This window comes from Oryctolagus cuniculus, chromosome 12 (genome assembly GCF_051225735.1).
Source record: "Oryctolagus cuniculus isolate XC-2025 breed Fujian yellow rabbit chromosome 12, ASM5122573v1, whole genome shotgun sequence".
Taxonomy (NCBI): domain Eukaryota; kingdom Metazoa; phylum Chordata; class Mammalia; order Lagomorpha; family Leporidae; genus Oryctolagus; species Oryctolagus cuniculus.
The window spans coordinates 25,119,182-25,133,148 of record NC_142878.1 but is presented as its reverse complement, the minus strand read 5'-3'; the positions used below and the strand labels follow the sequence as shown (position 1 = coordinate 25,133,148).

Genomic DNA, 13,967 nt, shown 5'->3' with positions numbered 1-13,967 from the left:
AGATACAGTGCATTAAGAACAGTGTTGCCCTGTCAGAACAACACGGAAGCATGAGTCAGTGATGAGCATTTGGTGTCAAACAATTACTTCTCACAATGCAGGCTGCAAAGAGAAGAATAAAGAGGAAGGCGAAGAAAATTCCCGATAAAGCGAACTTGATGCTATCAGGCTGGGAAGTCAGCTTCCCATGAATAAACCAGCAGCAGATGAGACTCACGCAACTCTGTGCCCTGGCTGCTGATGCGAGGTACTTATTCCCACACCAAGGAACAGTGTTCAGCATTCTCTTCCCAAAGCTATTTCTTTCCGAAACAGTTTGTTCTTTGATTAGAGCTGTTCGTAAAAAATGTTCAGTTCTGATTCTGTGCAAGCGTCTTAGTCCGTTTTGTGCTGTTATGGTAGACTGAGTAATTTACAAAGAACAAAAATCTATTTGGCTCACAGCTGGGGAGGCTGGGAGGCTCAAGATTGAGGGGCTGCATCTGGGGAGAGCCTTCTGTTGCATCCTGATGTGGTGAAAGGCAAAATGTGGCAGGAGAGCCGGAGGAGAGGGGGCCGAACTCATCCTTTTATCAGGAACCCACTCCTTTGATAACGGACACCATGGATCATGGCACTGACCACACAAGAGGGCATAGCCCTCAGGGCCTAATCTTTCAAAAGTCTCATCTCTCCACACTGTTGAATTGGGGGTTTAGTATGTAATTAGTGAACTTTAGGAGACACATCCAAACCATAGCAGCAAGGCTTACGAAAAACAATCTTGTTTGGCAGTGCTTAATTCCGTTTCTAAATATCAGCATTTTCCAATTTACTTAACTTAAAAATATTTTACAGTCAAAGGTAGGTCAGGTATCTATTCTTGAACTGGAATATATATTTGAGGGAATCTTCAAAAAGTTCTTAAAAAATGTATATTGCGAGAAAAGTGTACATGCATTTCAAATGCTTTTTGCACCAAAATAAACATCTTTTAATTCCATTTTCCCACAAACTTTCGCAAGTCCCTGCAAATTTTCTTTTAACCACAAATGGTACAAGAAAAAAAAAAACATAACATAGAGCTCATACGTGCTTACTGGTTTAAACATGTTTTTTCATCTTCAAAAATGGCCTTGTAAATGTTTTAGATCTACAGAAACGCTGAAGTACCACTTCTATTTGAAAAATCCACTTATTGGGGCCAGCGTTGTAGGTTGGGCCACAGTCTGCGACACCAGCAACCCATATGGGCATGAGTTTAAGTCCCGGCTGCACCACTTCTGATCCAGCTCCCTGCTAAAGTGCCTGGGGAAGCAGTGGAAGATAGTCCTAGCAGTTGGGTACTTGCACCTACGTGGGAGATCTGGAAGAAGCTCCTGGCTTGTGGCTTTGTCTCGGCCCAGTCCCACTGTTGTAGCCATTTGGGGAACCAGTGGTTGGAATATCTCTCTCTCCCTCTCTCTGTAACTCAGCCTTTCAAATAAATAAATAAATTTTTGAAATAAAAAAATCTACTTATTCTTTCATGCTATTTTCAGTCTATAAATGTCAAGACACATGATTTTGTTAGAAGAGGGACAACTCCATGGCTCAGCTGATAGATCTCTACTGTCAACCTGTCACTCATCTCAGATGGGAGGCAGGATGCACCCCTCACAAGCTAAGCCCACCTGCTCACACCCATCATACAACTGATGATCTGGTCTCTGGAAGACTCAATGCATCTGCCTCTCCTCCTTGCTCCGTTTCTCTTTAAATTTGAGTAGTTAGGTCCCTTGCTACCCACCTTAGAGATATGCATTGATCGCTTCCCAGCCTTTTGGCTAAGATCAAGCGTCAAGAGAAACATTGAGTTACCCTGGTTTTGGTCTGGCCCAGCCCCATTGTTGTGAGCATCTGGGCAGTGAATCAGCAAATGGTAGACCTCTCTCTCTCTTTCTTGTCTTTCAAATAAATAAACATTTTAGAAAATAATTAGAATCTTCAAACAAAAACATTTATATGTCATAATTCGCATGCTTTTTTTAAAAATCAGAACTTAGTTCAAAGTGTCAGAAAACCAGCAGACACTAGCTAAAGCAGAAATAAAGCACTCTCAGTGACACTACTATGAGTAAGAAATTAGCTGCTGCTATTGTAATCCACTGAGACTCACAGACTGTTTATTATTGCAGCATAACTTAATCCAAGCTGACTCACTGATTCTGAGGGTGAATTCTATGGTTTTCAGGCTCTATTTTCCTTTATCTCATTTCCCTGAAGTCCACTGAGATTAGTTAAGTGGGTTTCTTTTGCTTACCTCCAACAGTTCCTGCTGAGACTGATAAAAAAAATTAATACTTTGTTCTTAACCCTCTATCACATAATGAGTTCTATCCTCCTCTATGCCCAAATTATATGCAGATTCACACTTTAACAAGTCCTCTAACTTGTTTAGGGAGCACAGTGAAATTTGTTGTAGTATTGCTAAGGATAATTCTTGTCTGTACATTATTTGTATTACTCAGTAACAGATGGCTATGATAATTTTCTCTAACTTTATGCGAACTGTGAACTGACCTGAAATTCCAATTAATAGTATCTTACCATGGTGTATGCAGGAAAAAAAATCCGAGCTATTTCAAAGTTACAACCAGCTTACTGGAGAATAACAGTCATGTAAGCCATCACTTTATCTTTGTTAATGAATAACAAAATACCGTTGCTTAATATATAAACTTTTTCATCATTCTTATTCTTTGAACTTGATTTAACTGAGTATTATTTCTGGACCCATGAGAATGTGGCTCATTTTTTTAGGTCACTTTCAGGGCAGCTTTGGACCAGACCCCGTGCTCTGAAAGGAGCGAGCGAAGGACCCCAAGGTAGGGATGAGATTTGTAGGCAGTCATTGTTGCTGGGGGGAGACACTGACTTCTGTATTACACAAATAGCTTTCACTTGCACCAAACTGAAATTGGCAAGTTATAAACATTTGTTTTTTTTTTTTTTTTCAAAATACTTTCACAAATACAGTTTTAACTCCCTTTACATTTTTGTGGTTTGGAAATGAACAGAGGTTATGAGATTTGCTTAAGAGTCTCCCAGTACGAGTGACAGCATCAGCATCAGCACCTTAGAACGCCAGTCATCTAGCTCTTTCCATTATGCCACAGGAGATAAATAATTCCCTCTCTGTCACATTCTCCTGAAGACATGTAAGGATGTTTGCGTTGCACACTGAGTGATCTGATTGTACTACAAGTAACTTAAAACAAACTCAAAAACCATGAATATATGAGATCTGTTATATACAGAAACACTGCTCTCTTCTGTTTGTTATGTTTACTGCTCTGTTAACTGAGTATTATTTCAGCAACATTATATGATACATTTTGCTACACAAATATTCAGTGACATGCTACCACACAACTGAGCAGGTATTTTTTTTCCAGAATACTTTGTAAATGAAAACATGTCCACTGAAAATTTTATTTTAAAATACCGTTTCAATTGCCGATCTTCATGTTCAAAAAAACAAAGGTAAGAGAGAATGACATTTGGGACATGATTCACAATGAGTATTATTTAAGACAAGAAGCTCTTTGCTCCATGGCATAGACACAAAAGAATGATTACAAACATATTAGTGATCCAGTGACTAGTAAAGCATACCAGGAACTCAAGGGTAATATTAATTTAGGAATGTGAACTGCTTAAAGTTACAAGTAATAATGACAGTTCCAACTGCCCATTTGGGACTGTCTAGAATCATATTTTGGTTGACATTCTTAAGTTGGATAAGGGAAAAAAATCATAATTTATCAGTAGCAAGTACTGATAAATTAAAACTGCTATCAGATAACTGACTTACATGGCCACTTCATATGTCATTTTTCATGGATTTTGAAGGCCACAAATACCTAAAAAAATTGTAATTTAGTCCACTGAGAATTAGTAAATGTCAACTAAATGTTTTAAAACTATTTAGGAATAAATTTCATCCATTTTAGGAAAATACTTAATCATAGGGTTTTCTTTATGAGTAGAAATGACTAATATGGTAGAATATTAATGAAAACTTTCAGATCTAGTAATAACCTGTGTTGATAACTAATTGCCCGAGTTTGGGGAGAACTACTTAGTAGTTTACTCTCCTATGTTTTGAAGGGTACAGAAATTCTGGCCTGATCTTTTGTGGTGATACAGATGTCATTAACTTCTTAATTCAAACAGACTAAGTGAGAAAATAGAAAGCTAACACATAACTACCTGTTAAAGAAAGAAGGTGGGGGAGTACTGTTTGTTGTTCCTCTAACAGATGACAAGTGAAAGTTAAAATTTGTCACCCTTTTTGGCTTATTCTTTCTTGGCAGTTTAATAATCCTGATTCTGGCAGAACAAAAATCATACCTACTTAGTATTTTGGAAAACATGTGCAAAATCTGAGAATAAATGGTCTTCCAGCCAACTTACTGCACGTCTCCAGGGTTTCCACATGACTCTGTTTAGCAGACACCCAGATTTTAAACCAGCCAGCACCAACATGTCTATTCTCAAATCGCATCACTGGTAAAACAAATGATTTGAGACTTCAGATCTCTACGGGCTTGGCAGAGATGTAAATGATCCTTTGGGTTAGCAGAGAGGTTCTTCATAGGAAAACAAGGCTATGGATTGACCATCCTGATTTGCGAGTAACCCTGAGTTCTTTTTCCAGCTAGAGTGACTAATTTCTTAGCTAGTCTGTAGGGCAATTCAACACAGACTAAAGTCAGCAGTTTACGAGCGAAAACACAATGTGAAGAAAAGATTGGCTGTGAAATAAAGTCCCGAAAAATTCCAAAACAAAATGTCATTTTAGAAAATTGAAACTGAACCGTGAAAAGAGCAGGGGCATGTGCCTCGTGGGACTCAAATCTGGTGCTAATTTAAATCTCCATTAGTGTTAAAATGTTCTAAATGGTTGCATGTGAGAACACAAATGACTGTAAACACAGGTCACACTCGATTGAGATAAGGAGTCGAGAAAACCTCCACTGAATGCTGAAAATGATACTATTTTACTTTCTCCTAGCTGTAAATAAAACACCAATGGTCTAGCCTTAACCCCAAGGTTATTCAGTCGAAGGCTAGATTCTTCAGTCTTCGAGGAATGCCAGGAAGCCCGGAGCGGAGCCATCTGCACCACCTGACATCTGCACACCTTCTTCACTGCCCTGGCTCATCCTTGGGGCTGCAACTCAGTGACAAAAAGAAAACCTCACAGTCACCCTGAACCCCCGCACTGCCTGCCACACCCCTAAGTGGGTTATTCAAACAGTCAAATGTATGTGCATCCCAAGATTGGGTTCCTTTCTCCTAAGCAGTGTAGGCACAATACTGCAAAGATCTCTTTCATGGTGAAGTTTATGTTCATGTGTGTTTGTGTGTGTGAGGGGGAGGTGGGGAAAAACAGATAAATAACACTGTAACTAAAATACATAGCACACCCAGGGAGCAACAGGTGCCACTGAGAGAGAGAGCAGGGGGGTCAAGAGTATCTGAGGAGGGTGGCAACAAGTGCAGACAAGAGGGTTCTCTGCAAAGGTGACAGCTGAACCAATATCTAAGGGAGGCAAGTGAATGAGGCATTGGGATCTAGGGTATTAGGAAGAGCCTCAGGCTGAGGAAACAGCAGGTGCAAAGGTACTGGGGTGGTGTTGATGGAGAAACAGAGACCGGCACCGTGGCAGGGGTGGAAGGAGTTGGGTGAGAGGCAATGAGGTCTGGCGGACCTCGGAAGAACAGGCCATGGGGGTCCAGCAGACCACTTCGAGGAAGCCCTGGGGAGGGCTGTGAGCACAGGGGGGGCCTGACTTAACAAGCTGGTGCAGGCACTTTTCCTGCAAAGCTGTGGCGGAGGCTCCATCTCAACGGCCCTGAAGGATGAACCTGGTAACAGGTGTCCCGAGCTTGGCACTCACAACTGAGAGAGAAGGGCTGAATCCGGCAGAAATGAGTGTCTGGATGAGTCAGGGCAGGCTGTCACCCTGGGAGATGCATCGGCCTGGCTTTCAGGCCGGGTGGGCTCTGGGTCCCCACGCAGGGAGGGTCAGGACCCGAGCCTGCTCCCCGTGTTGCCACGGCGACTGCAAAGTTCCCCCCCACCCCCGCCTCTTGAGTGTGAGCCCCCTACGCCATCCCAGCCCCCTGCGACGCGTCCTCTCGGGTGGCAAGGCCAAGCCAGGCCCAGCGCGGGCTCATCAGTATTCCACCAGAGGCGTCTCCCGGCCCCTGCTGGGCCTCACCGCGCCCGCCGAAGCATCAGCGTCGCCCTCCGCGGTGCGCGGGGCTCCACCGCACTCCCGCCCGGAGGCTCGCAGCTGGCCCTGTCCTCAAACGCACCCGGCAGTCCCGGGCACCCACGCGGCTCTGCCCCGGCACTCTGGCTTTCTTCCTCCGCGGCGGCCGCCACAGGCTGCAGACCCGGCGCACAGACAGTGCGCTTCGGGAGATCCTCTCTAAGGCATCTTCGCGGAAACTCTGGCGGGGGTGGGGGGTATGGGAGGGTTACTGGGGGGAATACTCCTCTGTGCGCCGTTTAAGGTCCCCGTGCACCTCCTGCAATGCACCAGCCGGGGGAGGCAGACATCGCAGGCACCTGCACTGCGCCCCCACTGGGATGCGCTGTGCATGAATTAGGGGGACCCGTCTGGCGCAGAGCCCGAGGGTCGCAGGCGCGGGGAGTCTGGGCTGGGGTTTCTTAGGACTCACCTTGTGCAGCTTCCACATGGCCCCCAGAGCCTTGACTTCGTGGCTGGAGTGTTTGCCCTCCTCCAGGCACTGGTAGCACACGGGCATCTTGCACTGCACGCAGTACATGCTGTGGTTCTCCAGCTCGTGGTCCGTGCAGGTGGACACCTTGCGCGGGCTCAGCCGCCGGCTCACGCGGCCCTGGGCCGGGGGCACCAGGCGGTGCTTGGCGAGGGGCCCCCGGGGTGGGTGACAGCGCAGGCGGCAGGGGTCGCAGTAGAAGACGTCGCACTGTTCACACATGACGGTGGCCTCCTTGGGCGCCTTCTCGCAGAGCTGGCACTTGAGGGCCGCGGCTTTGCTCTGCTGGTAGCGGTCGATGACTCCTTCCAGGACGCGGTTCTTGGGGAAGCCGCGGAGCCCCCGGTCATCCAGGATGAGGCTGCGGTGGCACTGGGGGCAGGTGATGCAGGAGTTGCGGGGCACTGGGGCCAGGGCCGGTGACAGGTGGGTGGCCGGCGGCGGCATGGCTGGAGGAAACACACGGACGCCGTTAGGGGACTTCTGGCAAGGGGTAGTGGGGGCGCTGGCGAAACCCCCGTAGGAGCCGTAGCCGCTGTCCGCCTCGCTGTACAGGCTCATCTTGTCCAGGTCCAGGTAGTCGTAGTCGGAGACCCCGGAGCCCGAGGCCCGGCGGCTCTGGGGGGACTCCGACTCCGGGGTTTGCACCAAGATGTTGCGGGCGCACGCCTGACATATATTGTGCGAGCAAGGCAGGATGATGGGCTCCCGGTAGAAAGAACCGCACACCGGGCATTTTAACTCTTCTTCCATTTCTTCCATGGGGACCAAGCTGAGAGCGAGGCAGCGGCGGCTGCAACGGGTACCCGAGCTGGCAAGGCGGCCCAAGGGCCTGTGGCGTCCAGCACCTTGGCCAGCGGCAGCGGCGGCGACGGCGGCAGAGCTGGCGCCTTCCCGCTTCGCCTGGGCGCCGACTCCCCGCGACGCGCTCGGTCTGTGAGCAGCAGAGCAACCGCGCCGCGCGCCTGCCTCGGGCCGCCCCCTCCCGCCCTCCAAGTCCCGCCCCGCCAGCGAGCCGCGTCCCATTGGACGGCGGGCGAGAGAACGAGGCTCTCATTGGCTACACGCTCCGCCCGTCTCCGCGCCGCCGCAGGCCACAGGGGGTTTGGTGGAGGAGCCTAAGAACGAGCGAGGGGAGTCTCGGCTCCCAGCTGCAGGATCCCAGGTGGGGGCCGGCGTGCGGAGGCTCGGGGCCCGGGAAGGAGGAATGAAGCGCGGGTGACTCATCCCTCGCCCCGCTTCCTTCCGACCTCCGGTGCAGTCACCCGGGAGCAGGGGGCGTGAGAAACCCCTCCGCACAGCGAGGCTGGCGCTTGTCAACAGCGGCGTGCGTTGGGCCGCCAGCCCGGCTCCGCCTCCGGCGAGGGCCGCAGGGCTGGCAGCCTGGAGCCGGGCCTGGATTCCCGCGCGGCGGGCGGGCTGCTTTCCCTCAGGAAACCGCGGCGGCCTGGGAGCGCCCTCCTTGCCCCCAGCCCCTGCCGGAGTCTGAGGCGCCCGAGTGGGAACCCTCAGCGCGTCCTCTCTGAGAGGGACGATAATAGGGGTTTCCTGTGCCGCCAGGAGACTAAAGTAGGCAAAGGACGCCAAGGCTCCGCACCTGGCCACACCTGCACCTCGCGCTTCCGGTTCGGGCTTGGCTGAGCGGCCTCTCGACGCCGCCATGGCGCGGTCCGGCCTGCTCGCCTCCCATGCCTGGCTGAGCTTTCCCAAGGCGGAGGCCGGAGTGGTTGGTTTCGGCGCCTTTGGGTCCGGTGACTAGCCCTGTGAGAGATTCTCTGGGACGGGGAGCCTAGGGGCTTCGCTCTGAACAGGGCGGCTCCATGCCACGTGCCCTGAGCCTCTGCACAACCGCCGGTCCCGGGGCCTTGCTGATCGTCCAGGGAGGGCCGTGCTGGTGATGGTGGATGTGGATGTGGGCTGTGGTTCGCACCTTAGTCCTAATGGATGAGGTTGAAAAGCTCAGGGGAAATGGGTTTGTGGAAAAAACAAACAGAAAAACTGCATGGGTTTCAGGATGTTTTGCATCAAAATAAATTTTACTTCTGTTTTTCCCCGAATTTTTTGAAATACTCATCTCCATCCTCTCCCCAGACATAACTGGTCCTTCCTCTTGGGGGCAGAACTGTTGATAGGATGATGGCTCAAAATAAATAAATGAATGTGAAAAAAAGAAAAGGAAAATCTTTGAATGGACATTCTGAGATAGTAACTTAGAGGGAATGGTACATGGCTGACTTTTGTTGAGTGATTCATGAAGTGAATGACAAAGACACTTGTCAAGTTTTACAAAAGCTCCCAGTTTCCTATGTTCCAGAAAATAACCTGATTATATGCAGCTACATTTATGATTTAAAACCACTTTACTGGCCACAAAAAAGTGGACTGTGTATAGTCCTTTCCTAGGAGAAATAATCCAATAAACTAGGTGGCCTTTCCAGTACCTTTTCCAATTGCAGTGTGAGATCATTTTGTAGAGGAAAAAGTCTATACCGTCCTTTAAAGCCATTTAAATCCTAAGTGCTGTGTGATTTATTTTAACCTGGCTTCTAACAAGTGGAGACCAGAACATCCACAGGTGGAATATTCTGTTTGCAGGCGTACAATTTCTCTGGGTGTGTTTGAATGTTATTCCTTCCTGCAGGATGCATCTAATTTATGGGTCTCAAAAGAATTGCTTGTGTCAATTAGCTAATTATTGGGAAACTGTTAGAAGCGCCAGTACCTCTCATCAGTTTCAAGCCTTTGTGTGCATCTGGCCACAAGTCACAGTAACCTTGGACCAGCAAGATGAGCAGCTGTTATTCTTTTTATGAGTTTGAACTTTGTTTATCACAGTGTGGGAAGACATCTGCTTATTAGCAGGAAGTTTACATCTAGCTAAAAGTAAAGGGAATGTCTTATAGTTGATGTAGAGCTGGCCTCACACAGTGCCTCCATACAGTACAGCTGTAGTCAGTATACACAGATTTGATCTAGTAAATAGCATCTTAATTTGACTTCATTGTTGGAGCTATTTGGTGAGGAGTTAATAAGCCAGTTGTAGTAGAGCTCTTAAAATGACTGTCATTTGAGAGTCACCCTGTTCAGGTAGTAGTCTTACATGTTTTAGTTCAGTCCTTGTGATAACAAGAAGAGGTAGATACAATTATCTCCATTTTACAGGTGAGGAAGCTGAGGATAAGCAAAGACATGTAAGTACTCAAGGTCAAGTATTAGCGAGGCTGGAATTTGAACTCAGGTATGTAAATATGTTCATTCATTCATTCAACAAATACTGAATTCTACTCTTTCATGCTCTATATGATGAATGCCTAATATTTTTAGATAACTTTTATGATATTCTTTTTAACTTCCCGGACAGTTGATTAGTCTTCTTGAATTCATTCCTCTAACATTTTTGTGTAGGCCTTCGAAGATTTTCCCCTAATGTTGCACTATGTGGCCGCAATGTGTTTTAAAGCCCCCCCTCCCCCCAGTGAGTTGTGTTTAGAGGGGAATCAAATAGCAATGTATTCCATGGGGCAATATCTTCTGTCTTCCAGCTGGTGATCAGTCTGTGCCCTGAAGCACAAGGATGCGGACCTGAACTTAGACCATTCCGGAGTGACTGCAGATGTTCTCATTGTACCAAGTGCCTGATTGTCCTGAGAGTGACTGTTCACCCACATAGCGTTCTTCAGTGAAGAGCTGAGCAGCTTCAAAATGCACTAGTAGGTCTACTACTTTTTGAAAAAGATAAATGTTTTCCAATGAGACATTCAGCTCCTTTTCTAATTGTTTTTAACTCCAATGCTTGATTTTTAACACAACAATGTCTTGAGACTAAAGAGTGAGCACAGAGAAGAAAAGATTCTCCCTTATTCTCCCTCCATGTTTGTTCCTAGTTATCTCTTCTTAGTTGTAGTAGGGAAAAAAATCAGTGAAAGAAGTTGATGATGGGCTGACATTTTAAGATTTTATGATACAACATACACATATACACATACATATACTTAGTGATTAAAAGTGGTGCTCAATATAGTTAGTAAAAATTGTATCATTTGAAAAGTGATGGGCGTGATATTTCTATTTTCAGAAGAAATTCTGAAGAAACTTTTTCATGAGGCAATTCATCCCAATGATATTTCAATTTATACTTAAACTATTTTGTGCTTTCAGTAACATAAATTTATTGTTAATGTTCTTTGGTATTTTACATTATGTTATTATTATAATGGACTAAGAGCATTTTACCTAGTTAGTACTACTGAGAAGATGACTTTACTCAAACCCTGCAGTATTTTTAACTATGAGTAACAGGTTACTAATTCTTTGGGAAGGGTAGACAGGAGAATCCGAGGAAATGGTGGTTTAATGAATCTGATGTTCAGGTTAGTGAGCTGGAGCATAAACTTGGGAAACCTAATTTCTGAATAATAGGAACCACAGAAAGAGGAGAAGTCAAAGATGAAGGAAAAACCACAGTTGAAAAAATAATTTCTGAATCAAAGAAAGAAGGGAAATTGTAGATGGAAAAGATTTTAGTTATAAATAACATGGATGAAAAAAGACCGAGGTATAAACAGACACAATTCTTGAACTCCAAAGAGAAAATGAAAATCTTACAAGCTCTTATGACAGAAAAAAACAATTATAAATTAAAAGAGGGGAAATAATTTGGTCTGGTGATTGAGCTGCCAGTTGGGATCCTATGTTCCATAATGGAGTGGCCACACCCACCTCCCAACATCTCTGTAGCAGAGATCAAGTTCCCTGACATGTCAACTTGGGGGAATACATTAAAGTCATAGCATATCTCAAATATTTTATAACCAGCCAAGTGATTACTTGCTTCTCAGGTTGAAGAAAGATATTCACAAAAATTCAGAGAATGTAACAACTACATACTCCAATTTAAGAAGAGTACTTGAGAAAGGATTTTAAACTGAATAAGTGACTCTTGATAGAGTTCTAAGGATATGACTAAAGTTTGAAGCCCTGAAATTCGGGAGAAAGAAGAAATGGGAAAGTAAAGATAAGAAATAAGGTTTTAATTGGAGGAGTTACTTGATGTCTTTTTTACTTTCTCATATAATTTTAAGTGGATGCATGTATTATGAGGCTTGGGAAAGGAAATATATGTGTTAATATAATGGAAGTACAATAGAACTTGTAAGTTAACCAATATTGGAAACTATGTGAAACTCTCTGACAACAAATTATAAAACCTAGAGGAAATGATACTTTCCTCACAAAATGTAAATTAACGAACTAACTACTCAAAGTAGAAAGATTGAATAATACACCAACCTGTATAACAGATTTTAAAGGCAATTTCATATTCCTTATTAAAAAGGATAGAATGATTACATAGATGAATTCTAGTTAACTTTGTAAGAACACGTTATTGAGGGGCCGGCACTGTGGCGTAGTGAGTAAAGCTGCCGCCTACAGAGCTGGCATCCCATATGGGCTCTGGTTTGAGTCCTGGCTGCTCTGCTTCTCATCCAGCTCTCTGATGTGGCCTGGGAAATCAGTAGAAGATGGCCCAAGACCTTGGGCCTCTGCACCCATGTGGGAGACCTGGAAGAAGCTCCTGGCTCCTGGCTTTGGATAGGCACAGCTCCAGCCATTGTGGCCAATTGGAGAGTGAATCAGCAGATGGAAGACCTCTCTCTTTGTCTCTCCTTCTCTTTCTGTGTAACTCTGACTTTCAAATAAATAGATAAATATTAAAAAAGAACAAGTTATTTAAATGTTATTGAAATAATTTAAATTAAAAATATAGACTGTTCCATAGCCCACTTTATGAGAGCTTCATAATTTTAATAACAAAATATGATTACATAGCAATAAAAACATAATAAATAAAAAGTATAGACCAAAGCTAAGTATTAGATTCAAAAGTGTTAAAAAAATTTAAGGATTGTATTAAGAGATTTATGAACTATAGCCAAATAGGGATTTTTCTTTGAATGCTAGTGTGTTTCAGTATCAGGAGCACCATGAACACAATTTATTACATGAAAAATTTAAAAAGCAGAATTACCTTTTTTGGCTATACAGGAATACTCTCCTTCCAAAAATGACTAAAAAGCAGTATTAACTGTGAGAAGCAACACTTGTCAGACACTGAATAATAATAGGCAGTGTAGTGCTATAACTAAAACCTGAAGTCAAAGTCGTGAGCCCAAAATTCACTCAGGCTTTGTGCCAGAAAAGTTTCCACATTTTGACCCACAGAAGAGGAACCCAAACCATCTCCCTGAGTTGAGCAGATAGACTGAATTTTGGAATGGTCAAGGAAGCTAGAATTTTCAGAGGAAAGAGATAAGCAGAGCAAGAGTTTCAGATTTGTGCTTAGTAGTGTGTTTGTGTCTTTGAACACAAAGTATGACTTAGTGTGGACCTCCACCAGGTTGGGCAATAACTGGAATGCTAATGCAAGCAACTCTTAGGCCATCCAATAACCAGGAATCATTGATATCTCTTTAGCCAGAATGAAGAGAACTCAATATACAAAAAGCAATTGTTTGGGCCCGGTGCTGTGGTGTAGCAGGTAAAGCTGCCACCTACTGTGTTTGCATCTCATATGGGCACCGGTTTGAGTCCTGGCTGCTCCGCTTTCAACCCAGCTTTCTGGTATGGCCTGAGAAAGCAGTAGAAGATGTCTCAATTCCTTGGGACCTGCACCCATGTGGGGGACATGGAAGAAACTCCTGACTCGTGGCTTTAGATCAGCACAGCTCTGGTCATTGAAGTCATCTGGGGAGTGAACCAGCGGATGCAAGACCTCTCTTTCTCTCTCTCTGCCTCTGCCTCTCTGTAACTTTGCCTTTCAAATAAATAAATAAATATTTGTTTTTAAAAAAGGAATTGTATTTATTTATACTAGCTGCCCACAATTGACAATTGATACCAACAGTGTAGCCTTTACAGTAGTATCAAGAGATGAAGTTGAATTAACAAAATATGTGCAAAAATTGTACACTGAAAACTGAAAACATTCCAGAGAGAAATTAAAGATTGCTTCAATAAATGGAGATATGTGCCAGGTTCACAGTTTGGTAGACTCAATATGATTAAAATAGCAGTTTCCCCCAAACTGGTAAATAGATTCAATGCAATTCCAATAAAAATTTCAGAAGCTTTTTTTTTTTTTGGTGGAAATTGACAAACTGATTCTAAAATCTGCTTGAAAGTACAAAGAA

The 13,967-nt window shown here is 44.7% G+C and overlaps 1 protein-coding gene and 1 long non-coding RNA gene across 12 annotated transcripts in view; one reads left to right on the top strand and one right to left on the bottom strand.

Annotated features, from left to right (window-relative positions):
• Window positions 1–7,803, bottom strand: part of TRIM9 (tripartite motif containing 9) — a 114,306-nt gene extending 106,503 nt beyond the window's left edge. For all 10 annotated transcript variants that reach the window (XM_008269649.5, XM_002718240.6, XM_017348289.4 and 7 more), the window contains exon 1: window positions 6,718–7,803. In XM_008269649.5, coding sequence (XP_008267871.3) covers window positions 6,718–7,803 — 1,086 coding nt within the window. The remainder of the gene's footprint in view (window positions 1–6,717) is intronic.
• Window positions 7,804–7,808: 5 nt separating this feature from the next.
• Window positions 7,809–13,683, top strand: LOC149122984 (uncharacterized). 2 transcript variants are annotated; one of them, XR_016217862.1, is made up of 4 exons: window positions 7,809–7,942; window positions 9,940–10,015; window positions 10,320–10,487; window positions 13,252–13,683. It is a non-coding gene; the product is annotated as an uncharacterized LOC149122984 (long non-coding RNA). The 2 variants fall into 2 exon arrangements; XR_016217863.1 differs by lacking the exon at window positions 13,252–13,683 and adding an exon at window positions 12,268–12,455.
• The last annotated feature ends 284 nt before the right edge of the window (window positions 13,684–13,967 follow it).